Raw genomic sequence first — 16,476 nt, 5'->3', positions numbered from 1 at the left:
TGTTAGAGTGGCACTAACCGAAGTCTTATTTGAAAGGTGGTTTTTCCTGAATAAGCTTTAAGTCAATGGCTACTCATGGAAACTTCTAATTTTTGTTGAATCTGTGGCAGTCCAGAAAATTTTTTTAAGTTTATAGAAATTTTTTAGTGAATATTTTGTTTCCTAAATTTTATATATTTTTCATTTGTTAATCCTACCAATTTTCTAGATTTCTGAATTTCATTTGTAATTTTAAGCAGTTGATCTCTTCACAACTGGAAAAATACTTTTAATTCACTCTGACTTTAAAGTAAACCTGTCCACGTTTCACATGGATAATTACACCAGCGATGAAGACATAGATGAAGACTTTGACACCCAGCTCATCATTCAACAGAGTTTACAGGATATTTATAAGCCAGGAACAGCACAACATGCACCTAAGGATGAGAGGTAATGGTTTTCTCATTGGCAACATAGTATTAAGTGTTGCATTCAACAGCTGACACTTGTCATTAGCTTAACTCTAGTGTTGTGACAAAAACAGGAGGGTCAGAATCCAAGGAGCTGTCAATTAAATATCTGTAAGATATTATGCCTAACTAGACAGGAATAATCTGGAAATAATTCAGAATTTAATTAGGCAATAAAAATATCTGAAGGAGGTTAGCAGCAAATCTGGGTGAGGTGATACAGACTGGAAATCAGAAGAAAGAAAGGAGGATATGAAGGGCTAGAGAAAAACTAATACATCTTGTCTTTGGGAATTGAAGAAATGCATAAATCCAACCGGGACACATAGAAAGTTAGTTATCTTCAACCTTAGTAGGGTAGGTGGGGATGGGGTCCAGTCTTTGATCTACTCAAATCAAAAGGAGGAATTACATAAACTTGAACAAGGCTTCTGAAAGTGTAGATTCAGAGTTTTGTTGGACAACACTGAAAAAGGACCAGTGGGACCCTGTGTGGGGTGTAAGAAGAATCGTCCTGGATATGGGCAGTCTGCAGTCAAGCACACCTGCTCACACACTCGCTGGCCAATCAGCAACCTTGGTCTCCTGAGGCAGTAACCATCATTTTTTCTGGGGTGATAACCCAGTTTACTTGGGATGGTAATCTCTATTTGCCTGCTGGATGTAAAACTAGAAAAATGTCTTTTAATCCCAAGAGATTTCATAACTAAATAGAGACAATGAAGTACATCAAACCTATATAGTATTTTTAAAATGTAACAAACCATGGAGTGATCACTATGTGTCATGTTATTTTAAGCACTTCATAAATACTAACTTTTAAATTCTAATTCTCATTACCTCTCTATGAGGTAGGTCCTGTTATTATCCCTACTTAGAGAGGAGGAAAGTGAGGCACAGAAAAGTTAAGTGGCTTACCCAAGGTCACAGAACTAGTAAGTGAAGAGCCAGGCAGTCTGATTCTAAAGTCTGTGCTCTTAGCCACACACTATTCCTATACTTTTGTGTTCAATTTAGGATTAGTTTTTAAAATAATCTTTAAATATTTAAAGTTTTGTAAAGAAATTAGCCTTATTAGATTATGTTATATTAACCTTATGATTAAAACCTTAAATTGCATAATTGAGTAACTGACTTTGAACTTATAATTTTAGGTTGAAAGGTATAAGAGAGCTGGGCTAAGGAGAGTATTGAAATGTTTCAGAGAAACTGAAATTGACTTTGGTTATGCATTTACTTGATTAGATTTGCAGGAAGTGTATGATACTTAGGCAGGCTCGCTGATTTAGTCAGGTACTTGAAGGAATTAGAAAACTAGAACGTACTTGTGACATGTGGAGTAATGGCCCATCCAAAGATGTCCTAATTCCTGGAACCTTATATGGCAAAGGAGAAGTAAGGCTACAGATGGAATTATGGCTGCTAATCAGCTGACTTTTAGATAGGGAGTGTATTCTGGATTACCCAGGTGGTCCCAGTGTAACACAGGATCTTTAAGTGTGAAAGAGGGGGAGCCAGGAGAGACAACTTGGGAGATGGCAGTGTTAAAAGGACTAAGCCCAACATTGCTGGCTTTGAAGATGGAGGCAGAGAGTCCACCAGCCAAGAAATGTGGGTGGCTTCTAGAAGCTAGAAAAGGCAGAGATACAGTCTCCCCAAGAGCCTCCAGAAGGAACAGAGCCCTGCTGACATCTTGATTTCAGTCCAGTGAGGACTGTTTTGGATTTCTGAACTACTAAACTGTAAGATAATAAATTTGTTTTATTATTGTTGTTTTAAGCCACTAAGTGTGTGGTTACTTCTTACAGCAGCTATAGAAAACTAACACAATACTCTATGAATGCAGGTTTAAATGTTTACGATAATGTAATTGACCAAATTGTAAACAGGACAGAGTGTCTGAGGGAATTTATTCTCCTCAACCTGGGTTCGTTAAATAATTAAAGAGTGGAAGGTGGCCGGGTGTGGTGGCTCACGCCTGTAATCCCAGCACTTTGGGAGGCCGAGGCGAGCAGATCACGAGGTCAGGAGATCGAGATCATCCTGGCTAACACAGTAAAACCCCATCTCTACTAAAAATACAAAAAAATTAGCCGGCCATGATGGTGGGCACCTGTAGTCCCAGCTACTCTGCAGTGAGCTGAGATCGCACCACTGCACTCCAGTCTGGGCGACAGAGTGAGACTCCATCTCAAAAAAAAAAAAAAAAAAAAAAAAAGAATGGAAGGTGACAATCCTTATTTGCTAGGTTTTAAAATAAGTTTCATAAATTGAGATTTAAAGCCTTAAATAATAAAAACGTTACTTAACTGCTAATAGTGTTTTCTGAGCACACATTCTGTGAATATTTTTAAATACTCACACCATTTTTATTTACTATTTTTTAAAATAGTTTCTGCTAGAATCGTTGACATTCTATAATGGCCATCAAATTTTACCATGAGATAGTGTGACATTTTAGTCATAGGCAGGCTTGATTCAGTTCAGCCAACACTGATTAAGGGCCTACTGCAATCCAGGCTCACATAGTCCTTGCCCTAAAGAAGCTAACAGGCTAATGCAGAAGACAGATAGAGTTAGGGAGCTTCCCTAGAATTTTGTTAAGGGCCACATTACATTTTACAAATAGAAGTATTTCTATTACGCCTCAGTCATTGCCTCCTATGAAAGTTCATCCCGGATTAACTACTGCTACCATTACCCTTTCCTTTTGATTTATATCAGATAACAGTTTTTTCTCCTCAGTTTTGGAATTACATATGTATTTTTTTCTATGCAGTTTCCATTCCTTTTTGAGCGCTGACTATAAGAAGATAGTTGAAACAATAGAGAAAGTTAAGTACTCCTCTTCTATCCCCTTTAACTTGTGGTAAGATGTGACGGTGACATTGGCTGCATGCAGTGGCTCACGCCTGTAATCCCAGTACTTTGGGAGGCCAAGGCAGGTGGATCGCCTGAGGTCAGGAGTTCGAGACCAGCCTGGCCAACATGGTGAAACCCCCTGTCTCTACTAAAAATGCAAAAAATTAGCCGGGCATGGTGGCGGGCGCCTGTAATCCCAGCTACTTGGGAGGGTGGGGTAGGAGAATTGCTTGAACCCAGGAGATGGAGGTTGCAGTAAACCGAGATTGCGCCACTGCACTCCAGTCTGGGCAACAGAGCGAGACTCCGTCTCACACACACACAAAAAAAGGAAAGATATGATGGTGACGGCTGGCAGCATTTCCCCTCGAAGCTCAGGAAGCCTAGAAGCAGGAGCTCTTTGCTTCATTGAGCTGAACACTACAGGGGTCCACAGCTGATTGTCAAGAGTCTGATGTAGGCTTTTCTGGGAGAAAATACTTCAGCTCAATGAAGCAAAGAGCTCCTGGGTTCCTTCCTAGACAGAGCTGTTTTTTCGTAAGTAACAAGACGCTGGGGGTGTTCGCAGGCCCAGGTGTGGAATGCTACATGACCGGCCTTACTGTCTGTCATATGCCATTTGTCTTTCATAAAAGGTGGTGCTAGAATTCTGTTGTCTTATGCATGAACTTTGGTGGTAGAATTCAGGAAGCAATATGGCTTCCTTGTAAGTGTGCCAAATGTGAATCTGTTCTCATTTGACTCGTTAATAGGTAAGGAAGATGCATTGTCACACTTAACCAAATACCATTCCGCATTTGATGAAACTGATGAGATAGGCTGGATTCCTCTGCATAAGGCTGCAGTGCAATTAAATAGGAAAATTTTGGAAATAACCCTAAGCGGTAAATTCCCTTTGATTCTTCTTGATGCTTCTGAGAGATAAATTTAACATTCATTTCTATATCTTAATTTGTGTGGTATGATGAATTTATTTCAGCTTCAGACCCCAGTCTGTGGGAGCAAACCACTCACAATGGTGAAACGCCACTTTTTTTGGCTGTCAGCAGTTGCCTCTTAGAAAATGCCACTTTTCTTCTTCTCAATGGCTGCAATCCAAATGCTAAGAATTTCGAAGGCAATTCTCCTCTTCTTACAGGTAAATGAATACCTTGTTTCTGAAAAAGAGTCTGTGGCACTGAGTCTCCTTCATGCCCCCAGGTTTCAAAGGCAGCTTTTTGTGCATAGTTGCAGCACTGTCACTCTGTTCCCAACTGACCAGACATGGGTACCGACCCTCCAGAAGCTTTCCATAGGCTGGCCTGTGAGGTGGCCTGATGCAAAACCTCTGCCCAATTAAGAGCAGTTCATTTCGCATGGTACCTTGATCAAGCCAGTTAATTCTGATACAAAAAATCAGAGGGGAGCAGAATTACCTCATGGAGCAGGGGTGAAGGGCAGGCAGCTGAAACAGAAGAGTTGGTTGAAGACTATTAAGAAGCAGATAGTCAGATCTCTAGATCATTCCTGCCCAACCCCAGCAGAATCCTGGAGGTTTATTCTCTGCCTAGCTTAAACAGAGAGTCTCTGGACCACGGAATTTTAGGTGAGGGTGGGAGTACTAGATTGAAAACACTGGAGGAATTAAGCAAACATAATTGAGACTGCCCAGCCCTCCTCCTAGAAGGCTGGCAGCCAGGCCCTTACCCTCCAGGCTGCCGGGGGTTCTCTGGAGGAATCTGACCAGCCCAAGAAGAAAGAGCTAAAGATAGTGACATCGGGGCTTTCCCAATAAGTGGCCCAAACATATCAACCTATTGTTAAACCCACAGTCCACAAGCCCCACTCTCTGCTTAAAATTTCCAACCAGCTTTTTAGTCTCCAACTTTTAATTATGAGCAAATAGCCAAAGGCTATCTGAGGAAAATCTTCAACAGAGTTAAGCAACTTTAAGATTATTTAGGAAAACTAAAATTTAAAGGGAAATTGTCATTAACTTCCTCAGAGAAACCATTTTAATAAGAACAAGATGTTAGCAAAATTAGAAAACAAAATATTCTTGAAAATTAAAAATATGAGCAGATATTTTAAAAACCAAAACAATGCTGGAAGATGGAGTTCAGGAAAGCTTCCAGAAGAAGAAAATAAGAAATGGAAAATAGGAAAGAAGTGAAAATTAGTTGGATGATCCAAGAGTAGCAACACGTGAATAAGAGGAATGAGAGAACAGACAAGACGGAGGTGGTATATGGCCAATGCAATAAGTCAAGAAAATGATTTCCTAAAATGAAGGACAAGTGTTTCCAGAATAAAGGGCCACACTAAGTGCCAGCTCAATGAACCGTAAAAGACCCAATACCCTCGGCACTTTGTTTCTAGTCTTAGAGCAATAAGAGAACTTTCTGTGGCAAATTATAAATGGTTATTAGCAGAATTCATACTGATTCAGCACCTCAGCAGCTAGCAAGACTCCTCGTACACATTTGATGCCAGTAATTAATGAATGAATAGCGAGATGGATAAAGTTAGGTGTTTTAGGATCTTGGGGGTCTAAGTATTCTTCTCTAAATGTGAGTTCACACTATAAATGCAGAAAAGCCAATTATTAGAGAATTTTGTGTAACAAAAAGTTCTTTAAAATGTAACATGTAGAAATAATTCAAGGATACATGTGAAAATGTTAAAGATCATTTCAGAGGTGGAATTAAACTTTTCTACTTACATAGACTCTTTTAAATTATAACAAAAATCATAAAAAGCTAAAAAAAAAAAAGACAAGTCACTAGGGAAGACTCACAAGTCACTGTGGAAAGAAGTTTCCACAGACTTCCTGAGAGAAAAAAAGGAATACATAATATACAAAAGATGAAAAATCAGAATGGTTTCAGACATCTCAATGGTAACTAGAAGCTTGAAGTAATCGGTGGTGAATAATAGTTTTACAGATTCTGAGGAAAAAATACTTCCAACTTAAAATTCTATATTTGCTCCAACTCTCAAATCTGACAGTAGATTAAAGACATAAAAGATATTTTCAGACATAGGAAATCTCAAAAACTTTCTTGTTCCCTGCTGTTAGGAAGCTAACGGAGCAAATGTTCTACCAACATCAGAGTAAAGCAGAAAAATAAAAGCTTGGCATCCAGAAAACAGAAGATCCAAGCCAGGTGGGAGGCAAATGAGATCCCTAAGATGAGGGGAATAATGATCTTAGGATGACCAAACATGACCAGGCACTGAGGTCCAGATTGGAACAGGTCAGGAGGCCCCAGGTAGAGGCTTCTTCAAGACCATGGTGGGCTAGGAATGACATCTTGAAGGGAGATGTAGACAGTTTAGAGAGTTTGGGGTGGAATTAATGATAAATTGGAAACTAAGCAAATGAAACATAAGACAAGTATTAACTCCAGGGAAAACAAAAAGATGTGCATAAAAGGAAATGTAAATATGGCCTACCTTTGAATGACATACATGAAGGTAAATATTAAATATTTAACAAAAATTATGCTACAAAAATATTAGGATGGTGGGACAAGAAATGTGCACATGTGGTGGGGACAGGAGGAAAAAAAGTTAAATCCTCATTTTCTATGGTAAGAAGTCATTAAATTATACCAAAACCAAAAATCAACAAGTATCAATACAAGCAGGTTACTTAGAGACAGGGGCATGAAGAGCAAAGAATCAGCTAAAGGATCCCTCTGGAGAAGGAAAAAGATTGTAGTGAAAGAGTGATGGACTTCACAGTAATTGGCTCTTTAAGTTCTGTACATGTATAACTTTTATCAAAAGCTGAAAATTAGGCTGTGCACAGTAGTTCACACCTGTAATCCCAGCACTTTGGGAGGCTGAGGCAGGCGGATCACCTGAGATCAGGAGTTTGAGACCAGCCTGACCAACATGGTGAAACCCTGTCTCTACTAAAAATACAAAAATTAGCAGAGCATGGTGGCGGGCACCTGTAATCCCAGCTACTCGGGAGGCTGAGGCAGGAGAATCGCTTGAACCAGGGAGAGATGAGGTTGCAGTGAGCCAAGATTGCGCCACTGCACTCCAGCCTGGGTGACAGAGCAATATTCTGTCTCAAAAAAAAAAAACAACAACACTGAAAATTAAAGAGAGACCAACAGAGTACTGCCAAAAATTAGGATTTGGGGTCCCTTCATGGTTTGTCCCAAGATGCTAATGCTTTGCATTTTATAGAGAAAACACTGAGCAGAAAAGCCTTCTCTGAGAAAGCACACATAAACCATAAAGCACCCTAGCACTGTATAGTGAAAAGAACTCTGGGTCAGATCTAACCTCTCTAAACCTGTTTCCTTGTCTATAAGATAGTACTTGTCTTGTGCGTAGAAAAATCACATATGTAAAAACTGTGAGGCTGTGAAGCCTGTTGTAACAACGGTAGAGCTAGTTTTCCTCTCTTCACTTCAGCCTATCTGGTAGGTCAAATGATTCCATTTCTGTGGCACCTAAACAGCATGTCCCCATTGATAGGTCATGGAAAATGCCGGGTTAAAAAGTTAAGCAAATGCATTGCAAGAGTCCTCAGAGACTTCAATATACCAGTGTACAAAGTGAACCCTGAAGAGGGTGATAGAATATACAGTGCTGGCTGAGATTAGTGGCTCACGACGGTAATCCCAGCCTTTGGGAGGCTGAGGCAGGAAGATCACTTGAACCCAGGGGTTTAAGACCAGCCTGGGCAACATACCAAGACTGCATCTCTACAGAAATTTTTAAAGAAATTAGCCAGGCATGGTGGCATATGCCTGTAGACCCAGCTTCTTGGGAGGCTAAGGCAGGAGGATTGACTGAGCCCAGGAGTTCAAGGCTGCAGGGAGCTATGATCGTACCACTGCACTTCAGCCTGGATGACAGAATGAGACCCTAAATATATATATTTACATACATACACACACACATATACACACACACACACACACACACACATATACACATACACAGTGTTCCCAAGCCTTTTATTATTATTTTTTTAACTACAAAATCATTTTCTTTACATTTCCTTACAGAAACTTAAGGGGCTTTCTGTACAACATACTTTGGTGTGTTGCCAAAGTGTGGTAATGCAGAAATGATAGGCCAAAACTATCATTTTCATTTTCTATGGCCTCAACCACTCCCACCAGATATGCATATTTAAATTGTGTTTTAGTCATTCATTTTCTGGGGTAGATTCTGTTTTTGTTTTTGTTTTTTTTTAATTTTTGGCATGTTTCAGAGTCTGGGCTGTCTTTTGTTTGTTTTTTTCTTATTTTAAAGCAGCTACAAACATTTCCAGGACTGTACTGAATAATTAAGTTCCCATTTTCTTGAAGAATAAAGATAAGTGAAAAGTTTACATTTGTGTTTCAACCACATAAGCAATGAATAATTACTCATGGCTTACAGAAAAACATAGTCCATTGATGTAAAACATTCTCAGTATTATTTGACACATGCCTTACTTTACAATCTGTTTCCTAAACACAGAATGTTCGGGTCTGGGAGTGGGTGGGAAGAACTCCTTAAGAAAGCCTGAGGGATACTTGCAGATATGCTATTTTGGGCTTAACTTCCCGTTGAACATGCCCACCACACTTCTCATTTCCCAGCTGTGCTGCGTGACTGCTATGACATGGCTGCCTTGCTGATCAACTATGGAGCAGATGTCAATCTGCGTTGTGCCAACGAGAGGACAGCTCTCCACGAAGCAGCCAAACTGGGCAGAGAGGACATGGTGAAGCTTATGCTGGTTTCTGGGGCACACCCTGACCCACAGAGCACGTATGGATTCACTCCTCTTGCTCTTGCTGCCCAAAGTGGACACACTGAAATCATGGAAATGTTACTGCGGAAAGGCAAGATCTTCTGTTTGGTCAGCACACTAACAAAGGGTAACATGATCCAGGGGTTCTCCTCTTAATGGAGAGCTTCAAAATAATAAAAGTTAACATTTTATTTAAGCCTAATATAAATGTTTGATAAAAATTATGGGTTAATAGTGATTACTGAGAAACCTAACATAAAGACTGAATTTTTTATTAGGTCTGACATAATTTCCCTAAAGTTACTAGGATGCAGGTTACGTTTACTTAACATTCCCTCACTGTGCTAAGATGATGATGGTTTTTTAACTTTTTTGTGGTGTTGTCCTTTTCTAGAATCATAAAATCAAACACCCTGCAACATACTCTACACATTACCTCTGCCTAAGTCCAAATCATGAGGCAGTTTAATCTGTTACCAAATGGCTTTAGATGTTAGGAAATTATTCCTGATTTCTTCTCTTTGGGTCCCAGTTTTTCACTCTAGTATAACCAAAACTCCAAGAGAAGGGGAAAGCAACTTAAACTTATTGGGTACTGTCTAAGCAAAAGCATTAAACTACCCATGTTGCCTCGTAACCCTTTAAAAACTCTGTGAGGTAGGTATTATCCTAATTTTATACTTGAGGAAAGTGAGGGTCAGCCATGGTACCAGCTGCAGGACTTCCCTTCAAACATGCCCCCTCCCCTATCCCCAGCTCTGTAGCTGTGGTCATTTTGAATCCTGGCTTAACTAGCAGGGACCCTTGGCTCAGAGAACTTTGTCCTTTAATGTCTTTGAGGAGAGCTCATTGATGACACTGTTAGATGAAGCAAGGTAGGATCAATCTAAAGCTTTTTTTCAAAAAAGCAAATTTTTACCAAGATTTTTAAAAGTCTCGATAATAGAATTATCTTTATTCTCCTCCCTGTCTAGAAGTATTATTTTGTTCTTTAACAATACACAGTCCTGGTCTCCAGTATTCTAGATGGCAGAGACTCCTATATTTAAAAACAACTTGTGCTTTTTAGACGTTATCTAAATCTTTCCTGTCATATAGGGGAGGCTAGTTTCTAATCAATGGCCATAAGACATTTTAAGTAAGATGTTTTAAATGATCAATATAAGAAATGTCTAAAGTCATTAGCTGGAATAACAAAAGTAAACATTGGAATCTTTCATTTATGAGGAAAGAGTAACCTTTTGTATAGATCATTGATTAAAATACAGAGAAAGAAGCAACAGATGTTAAATCCTTTACCCTGCAAAGAAACCAGTATCAGTTGACCTCAGTGAGTAAGCATTTCCTTTAAGTGACTCCTTACAAAGTAATTTGCACCAAGTGACACAGATGGTAAATCACAGAGCCAGTATTTCAAGGTACATCTGTCTGATTCCAAATCATATTACCACCCTGCATTGCTAGAGTGGCAACATGGCATCATAGATATAAGCCCTGAGTCTAGAATAACTGTATATGAATCCTGACTACCTTGCTTACTAGGTGTGCATCTTTGGGGAAGTCACTGAAACTCAATGAGTTTCTTCATCTTTAAAATGAGTATGTTAAGCACCTACTGCTGGGGGTTGTTACAAAGTTTAAAAATTATTATACACATAATGGAACCAGCACATAGTGGGCACTCAATAAACAGAGGCTTATTGGACTTCTAAAGCATTCTTGGAATGGGGTTCTTGGGCAGCCACTGGACCCTGATGACTCTTATGGAGTCTGTGTTAAATTAAAGTCACTACATCTTTTTTTATATGAGCTTCAGAATGCTCTCTGTAACTTTTGTCCATTCAAATGCTACTCTTTCTTCAGAGCCCATTTTACTGGGAACACTTCCACAACTGACCCAAACTCTTTTCTCCTTCCTTCACCTCCCAGCTCCCCTTACAACCCCAGCCCTAGATCTTCTAGAAGATCTTTTGCCTGTACCTGTACTCTTATTATTCACATCACTCACATAACACTTTACAGGGTGTAAGTTAAGCATTCTTAATCTGAAAATCTGAAATCCAGAATCTTCCAAAATCTGAAACTTTTTGAACATCAACATGATGCTCAAAAGAAATTCCTACTGGAGCATTTCAGATTTCGGATTTCTGGATTTGGGACTTGTAAGTATAATGCAACTTGTAAGTGTAATGCAAATATTTTTTTAAAAAACCCTGAAATATGAAACACTTCTGGTCCCAAGCATTTTGGATAAGGGATACTCTGTACTAATAACTACAACAACTTACCTCTTTGGCTATTGGCAGTTCCTAACCTCAATTAAAAACAGTTACAGTGTCTCCTACTATGTTCCCCTACGAACAAGCTAAAACAGAACAAATGCCCTTTTCCACCAAAACAGTATCATTAGATGGCATGGTATTATAGTTTGATAGATTTGTTAGTACCACCCTATATGTGTGTTATGAGTTAAGTGGGCTTTTATAGGCTGGTCTAGAAATAAAAGCAACTTTTATAACAGTATTTCTACTGGAATTTTCAAGTTCCAAACAAATGGACATCAAATTACTTCAAAAACTAACCTACTTATAATTTAGAAACTGCCATTTTTTTGTTCCCCAACTAGTTTATAAGTTACTTGAGAGCAGGAGGTATATATTGTGTTACTTTGATTCTTGGTGCTTTGCTAGAGTGCGTGCTCACTAATTGCTTTTTGGTGATGGGGATATATTTTTAAGATTGCTCAAGAAATACAGTGGAAAATAATTTTTGCATTAACAAGAGTCTTTCTCCTCTTAGGAGCTAATGCTCATGGTCAGGCCTCTGATTCTTCTTCCATCTTACTTGAAGCCGCAAGTGGAGGAAATCCAGATGCTGTGGCTCTCTTGCTGGAGTACGGAGCTGATGCCAACATCCCTAAGAATTCAGGCCACCTGCCCATCCATGTGGCAGCTGACAGGGGCCACTTACTGTTAAGTTCAATTACATTATTATAAATAATAAAAATAGTAATAGCTACCTTTTATTTTGTGCTGCTTGTAGGAACTTTATAATCTTTAATCACTGATCCCACAACCTAAACATACTGTTGTTGTTGTTGTTTTTTTTTTTTGAGATGCCGTCTCCCTCTGTCGCCAGGTGCTGGGTCTGAACCATAGACCCTGGCCAAGTGACAGATGAAAGTACTTAGACATAGGTATCCAGTGAAAGAGTGGGCTAGGGGACCAGGCTGCTTAAAGAAAGAGTTGTAGCAGCCATGGCCCTGACAAGCTGGTGCTTCAGGCATTTATTTAGTACAGATTTAATGACAAAGGCTTTGAGTCAGCACATCTTGTGAGTAATTAACACGGTTCCCCCCCAACCCCTGCCACCAGAGCAGTCCTACATGTGGATGATTAAAGGCCAGTTCTGAGGCCTAAGTAAACTAACTTATCTAGATCAATTCCCTTACACTTCCTTGTAACCTACTCTGAGAGAATTCAGCTGCCTTCAGCCAAATCCTTTCCTGAAGCTTTTGCAAAACCTCCCGGCCTTCCAAGAAGGTGTGCTTCTTTCTATAATTTTAATAATATTTCCCATCACGCTGACTGAACTCCTGCAGCCAGGCTGGAGTGCAGTGGCATGATCTCGGCTGACCGCAACCTCTGCCTCCCGGGTTCAAGCAATTCTTCTGCCTCAGCCTCCTGAGTAGCTGGGACTACAGGTGGGCGGCACCACACCAGCTAATTTTTGTATTTTTAGTAGAGATGGGGTTTCACCATGTTGGCCAGGATGGTCTCAATCTCTTAACCTCATGATCCGCCCTCCTCGGCCTCCCAAAGTGCTGGGATTACAGGCTTGAGCCACCACCCCAGCCCTAAACATACCTTTTAAAGATGAGAAACTCTTAGGAGAATTGCTTGAACCCAGGAGGCGGAGGTTGCAGTGAGCCAAGATCGCGCCACTGCACTCCAGCTTGGGCAACAAGAGGAAACTCCGTCTCAAAAAAAAAAGAAAAAGAAAAACTCTTGACCAACTAGGAAGAACTAGAAATGGCTGTTTAACCAGGCATCCTCTGAAGCCACCGAAGAGATATAAAACTTTTTTCTCAGGTACTTAGACAATATGGGAAGCCTCAGGTCTCTGAGCTAATTCTGAATTTTATAGCTTAGACGGTAATTCCATTCAATTTTACTTGGTATCTAAGCTTCTGGATGAAGGAATTATGTTTTTTTTGGTTGTGGGTTCTAAATGCCCCCTGAATATTGATACTATCTAGTATTGCTATAAAACAATAATAAACAAGTTAGTGCTACATCTTAAAAACAATGTTGAAATGCATTTTGAAATTCTTTCTCAGAGCTCTAAAGATACTGATTCCAGTTACGGATCTTGCTGCCATTAAGCAGAGTGGGATCAGTCCAGTTCACTGTGCAGCAGCAGGAGCACATCCTCAGTGCCTGGAACTCCTCATCCAGGCTGGATTTGATGTGAACTTCATGCTGGATCAGAGAATTAACAAACACTACGATGACCACAGGAAGTCAGCTTTGTATTTTGCTGTATCAAACAGTGACCTCTCTTCAGTCAAGCTGCTTCTGAGTGCTGGAGCTCTGCCTAATCAAGACCCGGTTAACTGCCTCCAGATAGCCCTCAGGATGGGCAACTATGAGCTGATCAGTCTGCTGCTAAGGCATGGGGCCAATGTCAATTACTTCTGCAAAGTTAACCCTTTACATTTCCCATCAGCACTGCAATACACTCTGAAAGATGAAGTCATGCTCAGGATGCTGCTGAACTATGGGTATGACACAGAGCGATGTTTTGATTGCCCACATGGAGACAAAGTCCATCCTTCCTATACTGTTGAAGGCTGGACATCTACAGTTATCAAAGATACTAAGGTAAGTCCACAGTATTGGCTGTATTCCCTTACAGTCATTATTTGTGGCCCTGGAACTATGGCAATAAATAGATTACATCCACTCTCTCCAGAGGCTTGGTTGAAGAGATCCTAGTATAATAATTATATGATAAAATAATTATGATAAAATAAACACAATAGTAGAAAGATACAACAGGAACAAAAACAGTACAGAGGTAAAAGTGATTTAACTCTGCCTAGCAGTGTGAGGAAGTTTCATAAACGAAGCAACTGATTAAATGATTTTGATCTTATTTCTGATGAAAAAAAGAATCAGAATAAGTACAGTTGACCACTACCATCCCTTCCCGTTTTTTTTGACATTTTTCTCTCTTGGCTTTCATCACACCGCATCTCCTTTGACTACTATGCTAAACCATAGATACTTTGTGTTTTTCCTTTACTTTCCTAATTCTGACTTTGTTTCCCTCAGTTCTGTGAAGTAATAACTTTGTCATGGCTGCAACATCTCTCTGGAAAGGTTGTTCGAGTGATGCTTGATTATGTTGATCAAGTTCGGATCTGTTCAAAGTTGAAAGCTGTGCTCCAAAAACAGGGGATCTGGTCAGAAATACATTTTATCTTAAGTAAGTATCCTTCTCATAGAATGACTTTTTACAAAAATGCTAATTGTATTCTTATTTGGTTGTTTTAGAATTAGAACACCCTTCTCTTCTGGTTAAAAGCTTGACTTAAACCAGAAAAATACTATTCCTATCTTAAAAAATGTTACTAACTACACTTAATTTGTATTTATTACCTTTTCCGAGGAGACAAAATCTGTTAGGTAACTATTTATTATATAGATAGGTAATACTTTCATCCCAATCCACCTAAATCATGGAAACAAAAGAACACCATGGACACTGGAATGAAAAGCTAACATTATATGGCAATAAAAACAAGGATGAGAAAAAGCTAAGAGCCATATCTGTAGAGGGTATCAAAATGACCTTCTTCAAAGCAAATTCTTTCAAAGTAGCACGTAAGACAAATTAATAATTTATTTCATGTTATTTCCCTTTGGGTGGTAATCTTCAGTTTCTACCCTGTCCCTGAGGGGGCTAAAACACACCGATTTTTTTTTTTTTTTTTTTTTTTTTTGAGACACAGTCTCACTGTGTCAACCAGGCTGGAGTGCAGTGGTGCAATCACAGCTCACTGCAACCTCCACCTCCTGGGTTCAAGCGATTCTCCTGCCTCAGTCTCACGAGTAGCTGAGATAACAGGCATGCAGTCACTACACCCAGCTAATTTTTGTATTTTTAATAAAGACGGTGTTTCACCATGTTGGCCAGGCTGGTCTCGAACTCCTGGCTTCAAATGATCCACCTGCCTCGGCCTCCCAGAGTGCTGGGATTACAGGCATGAGCCACCCCGCCTGGCCACATGCAGATTTAAGAACTTCAGATCTCACAGGCCAGATCCATGATTGATGCCAGTCTTTGGATTCTAACTTGACATGGCTCTAGAACCATATCTACAACAAGGATTGCAATAAGAACTGAAAAACTGTTTACCTATTGACTTTGCCATTTAGTAACAGCAAATGAAATGCTATCAAATATGTTTGCTAACAAAACCCTAAGATACTAAAAAAAAAGTTCTTTTTCTCTTTGGATAATGTGCCTTTTCTTTTTAGCAAACCCTCGCTCCCTAAAACATTTGTGCCGCCTAAAGATCCGGAAATGCATGGGACGGTTACATTTGCGCTGCCCTGTCTTCATGTCATTTCTTCCATTACCCAATCGTCTAAAAGCATATGTCCTTTACAAAGAATACGACCTTTATGGACAAGGAATTTTTACAGGAACCTGGTAATCAAACCATTCTAATGGAAAAGGTATAATTTTGCAGCTGTATTCCTTAAAATTTCACTTATGTATGATTCATATTTTTTGCTTTACCCACCAACTAAAATCTCAATGCAGTCTAAGTCCTTTAAAAAGTAGCTCTGCTTGGGAGGCTGAGGCAGGAGGATTGCTTCACCTTGGGAGGTCAAGGCTGCAGTGAGCTGTGATCATGCCACTGCACTCCAGCCTAGGTGACCGGAGCAAGACCCCATCTCTAAAAGAAAAAAAATTTTTTAAGTAGCTTTGAACATAGCCTCTCAACATATAAATGACTAGCATTCTCTAGGCAGTTAAAAAAAAAAAAACCCAAATAGTAAAAATTTCATTAACTGAAATACACCAGTTTTAATTAAGTGTATAAATCCAGTGTCTATGTGCTCAAAAGAATAGATGCCACTTCTGACAAGTCAAGATAACTCACTGCAGTATCTTTTTTATAGAGAAGTATATATAATACAGTAGTCTCCCTTATCTTCAGAGGATACGTTCCAAGACCCTCAGTGGATGCCTGAAACCGGGGTTAGTATAGAACCCTAAACATACTGTATTTTTTCCTATAGTTACGTATCATACAATGTTTCAGTCATCATTGGACTACATATGTAATGGTGGTCCCATAAGATTATAATGCTTATTTTTACTGTACCTTTTCTATGT

The 16,476-nt window shown here is 39.5% G+C and overlaps 1 protein-coding gene across 1 annotated transcript; it reads left to right on the top strand.

Moving 5' to 3' along the window:
• The first annotated feature begins 243 nt into the window (after window positions 1-243).
• On the top strand, window positions 244-15,933 carry ASB14 (ankyrin repeat and SOCS box containing 14). The gene is made up of 10 exons (XM_055383180.2): window positions 244-432; window positions 3,232-3,286; window position 3,526; window positions 4,067-4,198; window positions 4,294-4,452; window positions 8,909-9,154; window positions 11,863-12,034; window positions 13,403-13,946; window positions 14,400-14,553; window positions 15,609-15,933. The coding sequence occupies exons 1-10, from the start codon at window positions 311-313 to the stop codon at window positions 15,785-15,787; spliced, it is 1,764 nt and encodes a 587-aa protein (XP_055239155.2). The 5' UTR covers window positions 244-310; the 3' UTR covers window positions 15,788-15,933.
• Window positions 15,934-16,476: the final 543 nt, after the last annotated feature.

Source organism: Gorilla gorilla, chromosome 2 (assembly GCF_029281585.2).
Source record: "Gorilla gorilla gorilla isolate KB3781 chromosome 2, NHGRI_mGorGor1-v2.1_pri, whole genome shotgun sequence".
Taxonomy (NCBI): Eukaryota; Metazoa; Chordata; class Mammalia; order Primates; family Hominidae; genus Gorilla; species Gorilla gorilla.
The sequence above is the reverse complement of the archived record's forward strand: the minus strand, read 5'-3'. Positions and strand labels throughout refer to the sequence as shown.